Source organism: Chlamydotis macqueenii, chromosome 7 (assembly GCF_036417535.1).
Source record: "Chlamydotis macqueenii isolate bChlMac1 chromosome 7, bChlMac1.mat, whole genome shotgun sequence".
NCBI classification, from domain to species: domain Eukaryota; kingdom Metazoa; phylum Chordata; class Aves; order Otidiformes; family Otididae; genus Chlamydotis; species Chlamydotis macqueenii.
In genome coordinates, this window is record NC_141562.1 from 29,825,438 (window position 1) to 29,844,733 (window position 19,296).

Consider the following 19,296-nt stretch of genomic DNA (forward strand, 5'->3'; position numbering starts at 1 on the left):
TATACTAACACTTAAGGTTTAGACTCTTTACTAGAACAAAGAAAACCTAGAATAATTCAAAGCCACCACTAAACAGAAATAGTAAAATTGTCACAATAGTGTCTCAGCAATAATAATGGTCTTGGAAATACTTATTTTGTCGATGCAATTAAGTTGGACGACAAAATATCAGTATGTTATTTGTTTCTCTCTGCAAGAAGAACATGTTTAACAGTAGCTACAGTTTTGGTCTGCAGCCATTGTATTTTTTTTATTTCCAATTTTAAAGACAACTTCAGCTCTTATTCCCTGTGTCCTCAGATCATTGCAAGAAATGGTGACTCTCACTATTTATCTGCTGGTCATCTTGGCTCAAGCTCTTGCGGGGCCTTGCAGTCCAAATAAAGCAGGTAAAATAACTTGCCTCCTATGATCTTCTCTTGTAATTAAGCTGCCAAAGGGTTTTTTCTATTTAAAAGTGTAAAGGTTTTTTCTTCAGAAAGTTAAACTGTGGATTCTGGCGAGCTAATCCTTACATTTCTTTTATTGATCTGCTTTCAGCTAGAAAAGTACAGCACATACCACTAAAGTCGTAGCCCCACAGAGAATTAGGCATATGCTTAAATCTGTGCAATAATCATAGTCCAATTAAGTTAAGCACAAGCAGCATTCAAGCATAAAATGGCAAAGAAAACAAGAACAATTAGAAATTATCTGCAATAGCACAGGCTAGATGCAGCAGATCTTGGCTGCCCAAGCTGGGCTTTAGTCCCACTGACTGCAATCAGATGACTAGCAGTGAATGAATGTGCTGGGCTGAACTCCTGCACCACACTGCTATATTAAACAAAAAAAACCCCCACAAAAATAATTGATGCTAAGGCCCTAATTGCACACTGATTTTTGCCTAGAAAATCAAATTATTTGGTGCCGGACAGACTTGTAATGTAGAATTCACTATAATTAAGAAATGTGCTTTAGAAATGCATTGGAATATGCCTCAATATAGAGCATTTGCTTTGTACGTCTGGGACTGTTGTCAGTCTACTGCCAGTAATTTCATGGTATATCTTAAGTATTTGGCCCTCTAGCCATTTATTTCAGTACTTTCATTTGCACAAGCAGTTTGTCTGAAATGCAGGAATTTTCATAGCTGTAAAGTCACCAGAGTTACAAATCTGACCATCACTGCAAGCAGAATTAGCGTGCGTGTGCTGAAGGTTTGTTGATCAGAACGCAGTGAGTTGATAAAGTCCCCGTTTGACTTTCTCCAAGTATTTCTTAACCTTCTGCAGACATGGAAATGCTGCAAAATCAGGCTTTTATCATAAAAATGAGTGTCAAGGGTTTTAAATGAAATAATTGAAAATTCCAGGTAGGGTGTATTTTTTTCTGACTGTAGTAAGTCTTTCTCAATTTTCAGGTCACTAATGGTTAGTTAATATTTGCCCTTTAAATTCCCATCAGACATTCAAATTTGCACTGCCTGATACTCTTTGAAAAATGTCCAATTCTGCTATCCTGAAGCAATCAGTCTGTAAGTTATGGTGTTCAATATTCATGGTTGTATTAGCAATTATCATATTTTGAAACATACTACACTGTGATTAACCATTGCTGTTAACAGGGCTAGGATTTCTGTTCATTTACTATTACTACTAACAGTGCTAGGCTTTTAGGTTCATTTTTAGATCTTAGCTTTTAACTTGAGAATTCTAAAAATTCAGTTTACACTGACACTGCAGTGCCAGTGCAAGGAGAGAAAGCGCTGAATATATATCAAGTCCTAGAACTAACATCGCTACAAAAAGGTGCACATCTACTGAAGCTTAACAAAAAACTTCACCAGTATTATTTTTACAAAGTCAGTGGTGTTACAGAAGCCGGCTCTGCAGCATAACCTAACAGATTTCAGTGCAGCAATTTTTCACTTCAGGTTTCTCAGCAGTGTCTCTGCTCCCCGATCAGCTATTCCAGAAAGATAAAAAAAAAATTACATGTAGTTCTGCATTAATTAGAAGGCAAAGGCCAGACTCTTCCAACGAGGACAGAATTTAACAATGCAAAGGTCAGTTTTGTGTAGCAAAAGCTGCTCACGTTAGGGGACCTCCCAGCACACACAGCCCACAGAAGTTTACTCCCAATGGAAAGTAGGTGTGCAGGTCAACCTCTTTGGAAGAAAAACACCACTGAATATCACTCTAGGTGTATTATTTTCCTTTCAGATGTAATTCTGGTGTACTGCTATCCTAAAACCATCATTACCAAAATTCCGGAGTGTCCTTATGGATGGGAGGTTAATCAGCTGGCACTTGGAGGCATTTGCTACAATGGGATCCACGATTCGGGGTATTACCAATTCACAATCCCAGACCTATCACCTAAAAACAAATCATACTGTGGGACACAGTCAGAGGTAAGACTATCAAGGTCAAGATTTCTGAGCTGGACTCAGAAATCAGCTGGACTCACTTAAGAGAGTCCCACTTACTTCAGCTTGGAGTAAGCTCTAAGCAGTGATGGAAAGAAGAGGCAAACTCCAGTATCAGGGAAAAGGAAGAATCAAATAGTTGCACACTGCATGTACAGGCAAAATACTTGCAGACTTAGTGATGTTAGTCTCTGTGTTAGTCATCCATTTGCACCTGTATTTCAGAGAACATATATATAGGAAGGCATATAAGGCAGATAGCATATAAAGAGCTACAAAACCATGTTTCCTTGGGGATGGTGTTTTGTCACCAGATAGTCTTCATGTTTCAAAGTATAAAGTTGTTCCTGATGTCTCAGAGATTCAGTACTGCCTACATTTCTCTGTCTTGCCATCCACAGTTCAAGAACCCCATTTATCACTTCTACAACTCCATCGTCTCCAATGACTCCTCCATAATTGTGAAGAGCCAGCCTGTTAATTACTCATTCAGCTGCACATACAATGCCAACTACCTGGTGAACCAGGCTGCCTTTGACCAAAGGTACGTCCTTTTCCAGGAATGCACTTCACCTCATATTCAGCACGACCTCTCACTTAAACAGAAACTTTGTTATGTCCCCAGGGTGGCCACCATCCATGTGAAGAATGGGAGCTCAGGCTCATTTGAAAGTCAGTTGTCCCTCAACTTCTACTCTGTAAGTGCTCTTTGCTGCCCAGCTTTTTGCCTTCATTTTTCACAGACTTCAGCCTAAGTGCTGGAAAAAAAAAAAGGGCTGCTGCTTGTGACTTTTATGTGTCATGGGGCACATTACTAGCCTGGAACAGATAATTACAGTGGGGTTTGCAGGGGTCCTTGTTTCTGATTTCCTATCTGACAGGGATATACTTAAACCGAACAGAGCAGACGCATGCCAGCTGTTCTTTCATTCCCTCCAAATCAGGTAGATTTTTCTGCTGGGAGGTACATTTTTTTAACATGCTGATAGGTTTTATAAGAAAAAGCAAAACTTGTTCATAGTCCCACTCAAAAAGCAGCATGCATCTGCAGGCACTGCTGCTATCACATAGTCTCTTATAGATACAGCAAAGCTCCATGCATTTCTCTTGCAGCTTGTTTCCCGGTCCTCTCACCTGACAGATACTCTGTGTTCCCCAGAGATCTTTAGGTTATGCTGGAATTTTGTTTCCAACAAAATATTGTCCCTGGATATTGGGCCGATCTTTTGAAACATCACTCTCCTCCCCACAGCTCTGCTGTGCTGCTGGAGCAGCCAGCTTCTGATCCTGGAATCTTTTTTCCACCAAAGCATAGTCAAAAGCACCAAATCAGCCTCTCTGTTTTAGAACATCTAGAAAAAGCACAACTAATAACATACTGTGTTACATTTATAGGCCAGCTAGAGGGAGTATTTAGCACAAGGTGGACTGATGGAAATCTCTCCCCCTACACCCCACATTTTGGGTCCTTATTGATCACTGAACATTTTATCAGGCTTTGGGTGCCACATGAAAGCCCATGTGCTCTTTTTTTTTTCCTGATATATCACACGCTGGTAGTATATACTGCCAAGGTCTCAGGAGATACCACACTGCTCCTGTCAACTCTTGACAGAATGGCTGCAAAAACAAATGATGGACAGTGAGCAAAGGATTTCTGATACTTTAATTTTTTTTTGCCAAATGACTGTTTTGTTCTCATGGCCCTGGGGCTCCCAGGAGTCAAGGAGGGAACGGCTGAACTGTACTAATAAATTTTCCCACTGAGCACAAATACAGAACAAGCTCAGAAAGCTAACAGACCACTCCTTTGTCATCTTGTTCATATTTTCACTGGGAAAAAAAGGTTAATGTCAATGAAATGTTATCTTATTTTTTTCCTGGCAAAATGGAAATAAAAGATTTATTTTGCCTTGCTGTTCATCTCTGCTGCTGCCTGACACAGCCCTCTGCATCAGATGGGCCATACTTCCAGGTGCTTCATGTGTCCATTACCTCACCCAGAAGCAGTGCCCAAGCTGAAGCATAACTTCAGTCTCACCTGTCCTTTAGTCTGTGACACAGCATTAACAGCAAAGGACCGTGATGCAGCATGAGGGGCTGGAGCCTTAATGAAAATCAGACCTTCAACACTGAAAGCTGTTGTGAAGAAAAACAAGACAGTACCCTAAAACAGTGTAGAGTTTGGAAAAAGAAGCACTATACCATGTTCAATTCATTTTAGTACCAGGATTGATAACGAGTTTTGTGGCAGTACTTCTGCAAGTTCTCTCCTTTGGGAGAAATCTTTGGTTAAATGATAATTTCTCAGGGCACTTAACAGCCATGGATCACTAATCTAAACACAGCCTTGAGTCTTAACTTCAGTGCACCCAATCTATCAGACGTCGCAGTGGGAATACTGTAGTGCCTCACAGCCACCTCGCTACACAGGCGAGGAAAGGTACATAAGAAAATCAGTACCAGGGGACTGAGCAAGCACAGCAGGGCAAGATAGTCCAACAGCTCCAGAACTACATAGACCTGCATAGCTTTAACTAAGTAAACCAATGCTATGACTAAACATGTTACTCTTCAGTTTCTGTGCTAGCGTCGTTATGATCTTATGCAATAAAAAGCAGCAGGATTTAAGATAGGTACTTCAGTGTATTTGTAACCAAACTTTCTCACTTGAGCACCACAAACTGCACTACTTTTAGCAGGCTGGCTTTTTTAGTGGATTAATGAGTGTGGCAGAGCTCCTCCTGCACCTCAGCTCTCACCATGCTGGCCACCACAAGTATAAATCACGGAGTGCCTTTGTATATGAGCATGTGATTTCTGCTTGCCTCCATTCCTTTTGCTCACTATGTGGCTATCTCCCAACCCCATTCCCATTCCATACAGTCATGTCCAGTCTCTCACTCCCACCAGCTTCCCTCACCACCTCTGGTGTATCAGAAGCAGCAGCAAGATCACCTCCCACCCACGCTGTGATATAACACATACCACAATCCAAACAGCATCAAATTCTGTCACTTACTATCATTAGAAGCCAGACATCAACCCAAAAGATTTTTAATCATCATCTTGGGCTTGCAATAGTCCTACTACTAGGTGTAGAGTTTGGAACTTGCAAGTAATAAGAACGTAGACTCCTGAAGTCCATTTCTCCAGAGCTGTCTGAAGTTGCCACATGGCTTTCCTTTGCATGTTACTAGTAATACCTGATGCCTTTCTCTTTGTCTTTCAAAGAATGCAAAGTTTTCAAGTATAAAAGAAGCCCCTTTCATCGTTGAAACATCAGAAATTGGTTCTGACATATTTGCTGGAGTGGAAGCTAAGGGCTTAAGTGACAGGTAGGCAAGGGAAGCAGTAATAATTAATAAATTAGCAATCAAACATTCCTTGTTAATCTGGGGTTTCTATCTCCGCAGGTTCAAAGTTGTTCTCAACAACTGCTGGGCCACTCCCTCCTCAGAGTATTTCTATCAGGTCCACTGGCCTCTGATCACCAAGGGGTAGGTTCTGGTGGGACCCGCAGGAGTACCTCTGCCCAGCCCAGCCCCCAGGGGTGACAGAAAGGTGGGGGCTGGGGTCTGAGGGGGCAAAAGAGAAGCTGACCCACAGCAGGGCAAATGCACCCATCAGACTGAGACCTCAGGAGGTGTTTCACTGAAGCCATGTAGGCTCTGACACTGCTTCTCTATACACAACACAGGTGTGCCACAGATAGCTCCATCCTTGTGCACGAGAATGGGAAAACGAGCCGGGCAACGTTCCAGTTCAATGCTTTCCGGTTCCGTAACATCCCCAAGCTGTCCAAGGTCTGGCTGCACTGCGAGACGCATGTCTGCGACAGCGAGAAGTTCTCCTGCCCGGTGGTAAGGCCTCCCTCCTAGAGAAACATACGGTGCTAAATTTAGACAGAGGATGTCCAGACCTTCCTGAGGGTACGTGAGGTGTAGAGCTAATGCCACAGCTTTCAGTGGATGGAGCCACACAACACCCGAACCCGAGTGGCCAGCTGTGCACCCCGACCCCTGTCATGCCACAGGCGCTGTATGCAACATTGAGCAACTTGTTTAAATGTATTGAGAAATAAGGTAGCCATTTAAAAACTCAGTTCAACATCCCAGACTACAGTCCTGTCTGATAAACAGCAACAGTTAAACAGAAGCCTGAAAAAAAGGAGAAAGTAGAGCATTTTACTAAATATCTCAATGCTGAGGGCACCCTAGGGGCAGCAGGAGAGCCTGGCTCAAAGCCCATTGCTAGTCAAACCAAACATTCCGGTCCCCTTTCCCAGGGAAAGTCCTCTCCACTATCACAGAACTATAGAATACTTTGGGTTGGAAGGGATCTTTAAAAGTCATCTAGTCCAACCCCCTGCAAGGAGCAGTGTTACTGCAGGAAGTTCCTGCTCTTGCAGCCATCCTATTCTGCATGAAAGACATAAATTGTCACTGGAGCAGGAACTGAGGTCGAAGAGTAGGTTCCTGTGACCTTAGGTGGGAATGAGGTGGGGGTGCTAACAGGCATGTTATTTACCATGGTGCACTGCTGGCACCAACTGATGCAAAGGTGAGGCTTACTGAAGTGTCTGTCTTTAAAGACTTCTCTCTCTCTCCTCCAGTAAGTCAGAGCTTCACTATTCTTTCTCTCATGCAATGTCACTGCTATAAAATGAAGTCAAATTTTATTTAACCTGAAATTAAAGCCCAAAATACTCATTGACCAACATACTGTCATCTCAGTCATCATTTCTTGCTGGAGAAGAGAAAGCATCACTCCTGGTCAAACCAACTTTTCTTTCTAAACCCTTTACTGGTCGAGGAGCCAAATCAAGATGACAATTTATTATCCAGCCTCAGCACTAAGCAGGTGGCACTGATTTGTGCAAATCTGCACATTTGATAAAATTGCATTGCTAGAAATTCTAAGTTTCAGAGGCAAAATAAAAACTTCTGGGCTTAGATTTTGTTGTTTATTTTTAAAGATTTCTTCAACTTTTCATCCAGCCACAGTCTGGTGTTAAAAGAAAACACAAAAGCAGTACTCCCTATCTGCCTTTCTGACAGTACTGCCAAATATCTACATCATCCTCACAGGCACAGTGTGGAATTCCCTCCTCACCCTCCAGCAAAGGATAATTGCTCGATCAAGCTAACATCCCTTGAGTCCACTTCCAACCCAAAAATGCAGCTGGTCATCTGCTGCAATTAGAGTTGAACCAAGCTGGAGGTCTATGCTTACAAGCAACTCATAACCAGAATTACCACACGCTGAGTTTGTAAAAAAATGCCCACAGCTGGGGATCTGCAAAGGTCAGGGGACAGACAAGGACCTTTAATCTATAGAGCACTGCCCCCAATACAGACCTTGTCAGCTGTGACAGGCATCATTAGTGCTGGATGTGAGATGATCTATATGGAAGGGATTTGGTGCTTCCTAATCTGACCCAATGGGCAACAATTACAATTATCAATAAACAACAACAGAAGCCTTCACAGAGGTCACGGGTTAACTAGATGGAGCTCAGCTCTCCCCTTCCTTCTTGACAGGAGGTTTGTTTAAGGCAGGGCGGAAAGGGCAGCCCAGGAGGACCTGTGATTAGCAAGTGGACACCCAGCTGGGCTCCTGCCATCACACAACTGAAAAGAGCACTTACACTGACAGTCAGCACTTACACTGACAGTCAGCACACCAAAATCCTTGGAAAATGCACTGTAAAGACTCTCCATACATTTCTCCTGCATTAAAAAACCTCAATAACTACAGGGAGAAAAATCCCTAGAAAATCTGCAGCAATATTGATACAGATTTAATCTCCTTTGTTGGAAACATGAGAGTTGGGTTTGGATTTTTTAATTATTTTTAATTTTTCTGGTATACATGGCTTTCTCTCTGATCTCTTGAGACATGTGACAAACGAAAACAGCGCATGGAACAAACTGGAGGTGTTTTAGTGGCAGAGATCACTGTACGCAGTAAGTGATTGGGTTTCTGGGGTGCTTCTCCCTTTGGGAAGCAATGAAGTTGTGAACTGCTGGTGGCTCACAGGGCAGCAGCAAGCAGAGGGAGCTGAAGCCCTCTGCCAGAGCCATCTCCCCCATTGGCAGCAGGAGTTCACCTCCAGGCAGCTGGTCACCTCCAGGCTCAGGGCTCTGGCAGAAAGCTCAGTGAAACTCTCCTCATTGTATTACAAAGTGAGTAAAGGCACCCATTTGGCATTAATGATAAATGGCCAAACCACTTACACACCAAGTTAGCAAGGTAAACTCTGCTCACCTGCATTTGACCTCAGCGACAGCTCAGACAAGCTCTAATAGATGGCACAGGAGCGGGAGAGAGGTCAGGCTTAGGAGCAGCAGGAGAGCTTTTCTTTTCACTGTGGGTTGGTACCTTAGCATAACCATAACTCTGGAAGGTTAACCTTTTGTGCCCATCCCTCCTGATACACAAACTGAACTGCCATCAGGTTTTCCCATTATAAAACAACGCCTGTTTCCTCTAACTGCTGCCTTCTGGAGGCACCAGGAATTTCTCCCTGAGCTGGTTTAATTCTGTGGATCCAGCACATCTTTTGAAACAGGTCCTTGGAACAAGGTATGCCTAAATCGTGTTTTCACTGGAGCACTTCATACTAGTTTATCAATTACAACCACACCAACTTGAAAGCCAATTTAAAAATTGCAAATATATGTACAGCAGCATTATTAGAGTTCAGTATGTGGCACCAGTAAAGGCTCATCAATTTTAGAAGATAAAAGAACTGAGGATCCTCTTATAATTTCAGACAGTAAAGCCAAGAGGAAGAAATATCCAGAATTTCAAAATGTGGCAAATGTCATCTGTTCTGCTTGTACAAAGCACGCTCGTGCACTTTACCCTATTTTAAACATGCTATCCCAATGTAATCTTTTTCTCTTACTTTATACAGGCAAAGGTTTATCCAGATTTTACACACTCTCAGGTAAACAGCAAAATATGACAATGAAAATATCAATCCCAAATATGGATTTTGGGTGACTCTGTCAACATAAAACCTATAGCTCAAAGAAAGACCTGGTAAATCTGACAGAAAGGGAAATCTTTCAAAATCAAATTTTATTTCTCAAGAGTCTGCACTTTGTTTTCCTCCTTTTGGCACATCCCACACTCTGGACAATAAAATCATACCCGTAACTTCCAGTACTGAACATTACTTTCTCTTATTTTCACACCCTCTTCCCAAAAAGGAACAAGCATGCTTCACTGGGTTAACAGAGATGTCTGAAAGCATTCCTATTTGGAGAGGGTTTGAAAAAGCCCTTTCAAAGCCTATTTGTTAAAACTTGACATGATGACAGAGCCACATTATGGGCATGCAGTTGCATTGATGGGGGTGGGAAGAGAATGTGAAAGGCAGTGACAGTGAAGTACTCACATTGTCTGTGTTTCTCTTGCAGATATCATCTTCCACCTACTCTTTGTGATTGGATTTTGTGCTGTTTTATTATAAACGCAGTCCAGAGGTGTTTCTTAACTTTTCCCAGTCCTGTTTGGACCTGGACTTCTTTACTAAAGATGTTTATTTTACAGAGGAAAAATGAAAGTCACAAAAAAATCCTTGTGCAGCATTTTACCAGATAAATAAAACATTCCATGAGCTTTGTGTCTTGAATACTGGAGAATCCCAAAGCAGATTTGCCTCTCCCCAGTCTCTGCAGGCATTTTAAACTAGTGAAAACCCAAGGGTTATGTATTCTACTGATGCCTCCTTTTAAAGAATTGTGATGCCAACAGTACTTGTTTCTATAAAGAACATAGGGATATGCAAACTCAGCATTTTTCCACGCCAAATTTCCCTTCAGGGTCACCCTTCTCTGTCAGTCTCAGTGTGGCACCATACTCCCCTCCAAGCCTGGTCCTGCAAGGTCCTTTGAACAAGAAGAAAACTAACCTAATATGTCAAGCATAGGAGAAAAGGATGCTTTTAATGTAGCAATAGTTAGAAGGTCTTCACAATTAATTACCTGACATTTTCATCTGGCTTCTCAGCATTGTTGGTATTGATTGGTTGGGTTAAGTAAAGTACGACACATGCTGCAGTAGGTACAACACTGTCAGGAGCAGGGTGTCTTGCTGACTGGACAGGCTCAGTGCTGGATAGCTGCATGGTGTGGAGGCAAATTAAGCACATCTGAGGTTGGAAAACAAACTAATGAGCTTTACACTTCCTTGAAGACATAACTAGCATCAGATAAAACAGGGTCCAGGTGTTAGTTCTGTACCTGACTAACAACAGCTCTTAAAGAACAAGAAGAAATCACTAGAAAGTTAAATCATAATTTCTAAAGAGAAGGAAATACCAACGCATTAAACAATTTCTCAGCAAGAGTGATGCTGGTACTATACTTCCACTAATTACTAAAACACTATTGAGAAAAAAACTCTTGAAAGTGTAAGAAACATTCCAAGGCCTTTTCCATGAAACTGTCAGGATCCTAAAGGTGAAAGAGAGAATTATTATTACAGTTGTTAAACTTCCCATTAATTAACACCATGTGTGCACCTGTATCTGTGCATTCTGCAGCACAAGCACCTTATAGAATTTTTGCTATTGTTATTAGAGAGGAAACCTCATTCTTGTGAAGACAATGCACAGCTAGAAGATGCATCCAGCCTGACAGCCTGCAGAAAAATGCTCCGCTGTGATGGTGTGCATTGAGCCATTGCATACAACAGAGGGCACTCTCTCGACAGAATTGTCTCATTTAGACCAGAGTTAGAAGATCTGTCACTCCCAAGTAATTCTTAGTGGCTCACGTTGCTAAAGCAGAGCAAAGCTATTGAATGTTTTGTGCATCACAGAACATTTTGATCAGAGGGAATGACCCTGCAGGTTTTTCACCCCCATTTGTTGCTTTGCCTCCCTTTCCCCTTCCCTCTTCCCAATAACACCCCAAGTTTCAGCACCTCCTACCAGCTTTATCTCTTCAAAATCTTGTCCTTGACAAATGAGATTAGCACACCAGCTTCTCCAAACCCTGTTTCTTTTGCCTTGCCTTTGCAATAGTCGCTGCTCTCCTATCATGGCTATTTTGTGCAGAAAGCCTTGAACTGAGTTCCCTTGATAGGTTCATTAATTTTCTTCCTTATTATGCAATAAGTGTTACTTTGGAACAAACTTTGTAGGATTGCAGCAGCTGTGAAATCTGCTTGCGAATTCCTAGGCCACCTCCCTGCCCACCATGGGATGGAGCTTCTGGGCACACGTATCTCCTGTACGTGTTGCTGTACTGAGTGGGGCTCAGGCACCCAGCTAGCTGTGGTTGCAGGATGGGTGAAGCCCTGTGACCAATCCAAATCTGGATCACTGTCTCCCTAGAGTCCAAAAATGGTTTATTGCTAAAAAACAGAGAAGGAAAACACAACTGAAAAACAGTTCCCAGAGGTGACTATGAAAAGATCTATCTGCCAAAGAAGGCAGCAACATATAAACACGTCTCAGCTCCAGAAGTGAACTGTTTACTCTTTCTTAAGGAAGCTCATCCTAAACAGTTTGCATAAAAATATGGCTGATAATTCATCTTCATTTTTCCTAACCTGCATATGGCTTATCACTATTTATTCTGAGATATACTATTTTTGTTGCCAGTATTTGAAAATGCAGTGATTGCAAAAGATTTTAGCACAAACTAAAGCTTGATAGACGACTTAATTTCAGTTGCACTATAATGCTGGATCTTTTACAGCTAGTGGGACATGAAGATGCTTGCCCTGATCTCTGCATCTGGAAGTCCAACTCAAGGCTGGTCATGGAGATGTGAGGAAAGGAAGGTTAGTTACAGGGGACACAGATAATCTGTTTAGAATTCAACACTTGTTTTCCCAAAGATTACAGTTTGGTTTTGTCCCAATTCTTTCTCTTACTTGGAGGAACTTTAATGAGGCATGAGTTTTTACATGCTTTCCTTCTCCCAGTGTGGCATTGTAATGCTGAAGCACAAGGTCACTGAGGTCATAGCAAGAAATAGGAGAGAAATGAAGACACACAGGTGTCAAGATGGTAACAACATGGGTTGCAGCACAGTAGCGCTAGCACAGTGACACACATTTACACAATATTTTGTTCATTAAAGATAGGTCACTCTTCCCACTTGCAAATGGCAAGCACCATTAGCCTGGGTAGCCTTTGTTTGACAGCCACTGCAGATGCAAATAACAATTAAGAAGGTCCAACAGAAATTGCCAATGAAAGAGAGAGTCAGATATAACACACAATCCTCATAAGAACAGATCAGCAAGCATGCCACCTATGCAAGTTGGTACTTTCCACCCTTGACATGCTGTATTCAGTGTCCCCAAACAAACAGTGCTGTGGCATTGTGATTCCTATTCCCGCCACCCCAGGTCCCACAGTGAAAAAGAAGGAGCAGGCTCTGAGACTGACATGTCAGAATTAATTATAAGCAAGCATTATGTCTTATATCCTATGCTGGGATTCCACAATTCCAAATCCGAACTTGTGAACGAATCCTCAGTAGCTGGTATCAGGGGACATGCAATTGATTCTGCTGCAGAGATGCCAGACAAGGTCTGACCTGATATGCCCACACAATGCATCCCCTGCTAGCTCAGCCCAGAAAGGAGTGAAGCCACAGTAGGGCTGCAAGCCTTTCTGCAGGAGGATCTCTACTCAGTAACACACTGAGGTAAACATTGCATATGCTGCCAGAATTGGCAATATATTACACAATATAAACATAGGCAATGTCTCAGATCTAGATAGCATGTATAGAAACTCCCTGTCTTAATCCTAATTTAAACACCAACTTCATCTCTTTATTCTGTACATCCATGCCATTTTGTTTAAATGTCCCAGTCAGGAACAAGTTAAAACTATTTATCTCAGAGTAGTATCGTAAGACCCATTACTTGATACATACAAAAAACATCATAGAAGTAGACAGCCTGTATTAGGAGTGAATCTCCTCACTCCATTCTCAAGACCAAATCTTTCCAAGTTACTTCCATCCAAAGGGCAGCTGTCACTCACAGGTACAGAGGAAAAAAACACCTATTGATTGACTGGACCCCACGGCTCTTTCATGTTGCACAACATTGTGGCCCTGCAAAGGTCAAGTCCAGTGGCTTCAGAGAAATAAATAATAATTCTTGTAGCCAGGCAGTCAGGCACTCAAGGGGGAGAGTAGTGTCCTGAGCTGTGTCAGAAGCTGCACTGCACCCTGAAGCGTAGAGATCAGCCTGCCTTCCAATACATTTTTATTTACTTCGTTGTTACAAGGAAAACCTAGTACTCATCTAATGTCATAGCCTGCTCTTCAAAAGCAATTATGTTAGATACATACCAGTTCTAAATTCTAAGTGAAATGTTCTTAAATTCCCCTATACGAAGCCCTGTCTGCAATGCAAACAGCTGCTCCGTGTTGTAACCAGTTTCCAGCCTTCCCAGACTGCTTCCCACATTGAGCAGCCTGTGTGTCCTCTCCTGCTAGATTGTCTTTGCTTGTGGTTTCATCCACGACACCCTCCTCCCACAGACTGACTCCCTCTGGGCATTTACACACTGTGACACAAGACATCACTGGAAGGGATGCCAGTCTGCTGCAAGCCAGCCTGCTTTCCTGCTTACGCTCACCTATTCTAATTGGAAAACAACATCAGCATTTTCTTCTGGGAGCAAACACAGAAACCTATGTCAACACTCCTAAGATACAGACATTGAGGATGTGTATCATATTGACCTCACTTTAAAAAGACAATTAAGCCACAATAGGTAGCACAGACTTGTCAGTAACATGACCCTGAAATATGTTTTGAGAAGAGCTCGTGGGTTTAAATTGTGTTCTGCTTTTCCATAGGCACATTCAGCAGGGTCCAAATGATGCAGTACTGCATGACAGGAAGTGGGGATATAGATCCTATTCCTTGGGCAGTGCTAAAGCTGAGGTCTAATGCTAAAGCTGAGGTCTTATCACTGTGAAATGTTTGCACAGCACTATAAATTTACATGGTGATTAATAAGCCCTGATAAGTGCACTCTAAGCAATTCTCATTATTTTCATGCCCAACACTTAGGTGCTAGCACCTTTTAGTGAATATATCAAAGTAGTCTAAAAACAGTAACTGATTCATCTGGAAAATTTAATCTTCCTGTTATAAACTGAGAAAAACTGAGGCAGAAAGAATGAAGTGAGCAGATCACGGCAGCGGGGTAGATCAGATTGCTAGCCATTCAAGTTGAGGGGAATGTTACCAAAATAACAAAAAAAAAATCATCAAGGAAAAATACGTAGCCTGATCTGATACTTCTGACAATGAACTGTGAATTGAGAAAACTTGCAAAATTTGCACTTATTTTATCTATATTGGAAAGAGAAATTCCATGTATACAGAAAATCAATACACTAAATTTAAGTGTTCTGATACAACAATTTATTATGCACCTGGTGACCCACAGCAAACATAAGGTAAAACTCAAAGGTTAATTGCCTGGAAGGAAGTTCACACCAAGTTTTACCTCACACTTGTGATAGGTGTGCCACGATGCCTCCATGTGTGGCAATCCTTACCCTCTGATGTACCCGGAGCTCTGTGCTTCGCTCACAACCAGACAGACTCAGGCTGTTTACCGGTGTGAAGGCCAATAATGCAGTTTCAGCTCCTCTCTGGGTATATCTCAAAAGTAATCACAGCACTCAGGAATTTCACAGACATAATTGCTATTTCTTCAGTGTAGTTGATCCCACTGCAAATGGGTTGGCTGCTAGCCACCATGTAAGCATCACCAGTGATTTCTACCTTTAGCAACAAAAAGAAAGCAACTATTCTTATTGCATATCCTAGATGTAGGGTGCAGGGTACAAATAAATCTGAGCCCTCAATCCTGCAGTGACTATTTTCCAACATGTAAAGAATGTACAGGGAAAAACCCAGAAATGTTTTGAAGTTACTGTATCAATGGTCCTTCACTGGAGTAAACTGGAATTTTATTCAGGTTTTTTTTTTTTTCCTAGGAGAGATGTTCAACTACTTTACAACTTTCTTTGGCAGATGTGGAAACAAGTTTCCTCCTCACACCCACTAACAGATGATGAAAATACATTTGCTACTAACCTGCTTACCAAGTTATGCTAGCAGAGGTCCCTCTCCAAGGCCAGCAGAAGAATTATGATGAAAGCTTTGCTATTCTATGACTATTTCCTCAATGGCTAGAAAGTGCCAAACATCATGTGTTTTAAGTATGTTACAGAAGAGGCTATACAAGTCACTCAGGATGCTGACCACTTGAAGGGGGATGCTGAGAGAACACAAACTGCAGCTCCACCAAGCAACGAGCTGGTCTCTCCAGAGAAGCTAGAAAGGATCAGGAAAATTGATAATTTCTTTTGTTACCACTGTTGCTTGTTCTCCATTTCCTTCACTTGCCCTGATTTGTTTTGAAAATAGGCAGAAGTTACTGAAAGCATTTTCCAAACCTTCAGTGGGAATCAAGGAAAGCAATGCATAGACATCACTGCCCATCACGCTGGCCAATATTGCCTTCCTATTTCTTACCCTGCTTCTAATATCCCTTTGCATCCTCTGTTGGCTTTTGTTTCTTAATTTCAAGCACGTTGGAGCAACACTTTGGTTAGCAACACATTTGTACAGAGTGTCAGTCGAAAAACCCAGGCAACATGGATGACAAGAGCTCATCTATCTTCCTTTTCTCTGCCACCAGCTGCCTAGATTTCATGGCAAGGGAGGGAACGACTTATCTGTTCCATATTCCAGGCCTTTTCATGAGGTGCTATAGTTTGATCATGCTTGGGTCCTCCTATCACATATCTCTGCAGAATCTACATACACTACTAATTACATAGCCATTTCTCACACTAGTTTAAAGAGGCGGCTTGCTAAGGGAAGAAATAATTTTGAAAGAAAATGATTTTCCCATCTAGCATAATTTAACATTGGCCTTAGTCTATCTTAGTCTAAGATCAATCAAAACGAGGCAGGAGAAGAAGTGGAACAGTCGTGAGTAGAGGCTCTAGATAAAGTGAACTTTATACCCCTACAACCAGAACTGACCACAAAACAAGAGTAAACTGGTTCAGGTAACCACAGGGGAGCAACCAGGTTACACATTATGTCTGTTCAACAACAGGACGAGAATTCTCTTGCCATAGTTCTGCCATTGCAGCTCTCTATTTGTGGTCAGATATTAAAAGCAGCACTATGCCGCAGGGCACTGTAACTCAGACACTGAGCATATATCCATGCTCAGTTTTCCATTCCAAGAGCAAAACAAGATCCTCATTTCTTTGTAATTGTCACGTGAAGTTTGGGCATAATTTAACAAGGGGCTTCTCAGTTGCTGACATTTCCTAACATCATATAGTTTACAAAAATACCAGGATTAAGATTTTCTTTTATCAATTATTTCTAGGTACAGGGAAGTGGAACACACCGTTAATGCAGCATAACATGATTAGTGCAGCAGCACACTGTCAGCTTGCTTCACCATCATGTAATCTTTGGCAGCACTTCAGCACCTTTGCACCATTCTGGCAGCAGAGAGCAACTGTGAAACTGGTTTGATCAGTACTCTGGGAGTCTGTGAGGTGTGGTGTTACCTGGGCTTGGCAGGCGCTGCCATCCTCGTCCTGGCTTTCCCAGAGAGAGTTCAACTGAGGGGCTGAAAACCTCTGAAAATCAGCCTGACGGATTGCCTGGTGGTGATTGTCGAGCTGAACCAGAGGACATCTTTGACAAGATTGATGTAATCTCTTGACTAATTTTAAACTTGCTCACGAATATACATGCCCTGACTTTCAGGGCTCCTAATTAATCAAGCAGGGTTCAACTTCATTTTGGTGATCAACTCTGGAAGACACTAACTTTAACTTCAGGCTTAATCCTAAATTGATTAAGTGGTGGAGTAACTACATCAGTTTTGAAACATACATTGTGCTTGTGCACGTTCAAAAGAAACAGAAAGCATATTCCAAGGGAGGTGAGCACCAAAAGCAGCCTGCCTAGGATGTACGCCTCCTGTTCTCATGCCACATCTCTCCTCTCTGCTCAGTAGCCTTTCTAAATGTATTTTCTCACTCCAGAGCAATGGAAAAGACCAGAACAGACAGATCCTGGCTGAATTTCCTCTGCTTTTTAGTGTATCAAAGGACAACAGACATTGAAAAATCATTTTCCCAAATGCCAGGTAGGGAACAGCCTGCATATTGGCTGATGAGCTGTCTGAACCACACAGCACTGGCACCAAGCCAGTTATCAGGGATGCTGCTGCACCTGGTCAGATTATAAAATCATTGTGCCTTTCTCAGCTTATGCTGCCTGCCTACCTCTCCCTAACCCAGCAATCTTATAATGGCCTGGCGTTAAAAGGCAAAACAAAAGGTTATTCTGAGAAGTGTACTAATGTACATGAAATGACTGCTGATGGCAATCTGGACGGCTGAGTCCAGCTTCTGGCTGCCATGTACGTAAAAAGCTTTCCAAGGTGCTCAAAATGCCACAACAAGCTTGAAGGTGCCTGTCTAAGGTATTGGCAAGGTTCACCAGAGCAAAAGCTACTGCAGCACTGTAACAGACAGGAGCCCTTCCTTGGTACTGAAGGGCTCACTGAGACCACGCTGTCACCAAGGAGCAGTACCCCTGAACTTCAGTCACTACACCTTCCTCTGATTCCTCTTTTTATTCTGCTGGCTCCAACTTCTTTGAAGTATGTAATAAAAAAGTTAAGTTAGACTTACTGCATTGCTGCTGACCTTAAACTGTTAGACAACAAACAAAAGCTTCCCATTTCACAGAATCATAAAACAGTTTGGGTTGGAAGGGACCTTTAAAGGTCATCCAGTCCAACCCCCCTGCAAGGAGCAGGGACATCAGATCAGGTTGCTCAGAGCCCCATCCAACCTGGCCTTGGAGATCTGTTTAATTTCTAGCATAATTAACTGACATCTGAAGAGCTGCTGATTAAAACAATGATTGCAAGGGTGACGGGAAAGTGAAGAAGCACACACAGTCATTTCCCTTCCAATTTGTCACAGAACAAACAGAATTACTGATTAGTACTAATATTACGCGAATTGAATTTGTCACCACATAGCAAACACTTATGTACAGAATTTAACCACAGTCATGTCCCTGGAAAGCCCACTGGGCAGTAATTGAGTATAAAATGAGATAAACATGCATTGCTTGCTGAATATCAATTGGCTGGTGATCGGTTAAACACCTTGTGGTGGTGGAAAATTAAGCACTTTGTGGCTGGAAACTGCCATTAATAGTTCTGAAAGTAAACTGACTGGACGTAATACAAGAAAGGACTGCTTTTTATGCAAGAGGATTGTCAGCTGCAGGCTCTTCTTTCCTATTGTGCTGGTTTTGTTTAGTGGGGGTGGGGGGCAGGGGGCTACGGTGGCAGCTTCTGTGAGAAGTCGCTAGAAGTTACCCCTTTGTCTGGTGAACTTGGCCGGGTCTAGGGCAGACCCGCTGCTTGCCAGGACCGAGCCAACTGGTAACAGTTATAACATCTCTGTGATAACGTATTTAAAAAGGTGGGGGGGAGCGGGAATAAAAGGAAGCAGAACAGGCAGAGAGAGGGAGGCGTGAGCCTTGCGGGCCTTGCGGCACTCACTCTCTAGCCTCTCGCGGAGCAGCCAACTGGGCCCGACTCGGCTTGGCTTGGCCAAAGACCTGGGCAAAGGCTCTCCCCCATTCCCTCCGAGGGTGGGGAGAGTGAGTGACAGACTGCGTAGCTTGTCCTGAACAAGGCTAACCTACCACAGTTGTATAGAAAAATAATTTCTTCCAGAATATCAAACCAAATCTATCAAGTGATACAAAAATCCCTGTGAAAAGCATTTCCTTGAGTGATGATGGGTAGCAACCTA

The 19,296-nt window shown here is 42.4% G+C and overlaps 1 protein-coding gene across 1 annotated transcript; it reads left to right on the forward strand.

Annotated features, from left to right (window-relative positions):
• The first annotated feature begins 313 nt into the window (after nucleotides 1-313).
• TECTB (tectorin beta) lies at nucleotides 314-9,893 on the forward strand. Its single transcript, XM_010115398.2, has 10 exons — nucleotides 314-389; nucleotides 2,205-2,395; nucleotides 2,812-2,954; nucleotides 3,036-3,108; nucleotides 5,645-5,748; nucleotides 5,827-5,910; nucleotides 6,111-6,273; nucleotides 8,310-8,379; nucleotides 9,333-9,365; nucleotides 9,841-9,893. The coding sequence occupies exons 1-10, from the start codon at nucleotides 314-316 to the stop codon at nucleotides 9,891-9,893; spliced, it is 990 nt and encodes a 329-aa protein (XP_010113700.2).
• Nucleotides 9,894-19,296: the final 9,403 nt, after the last annotated feature.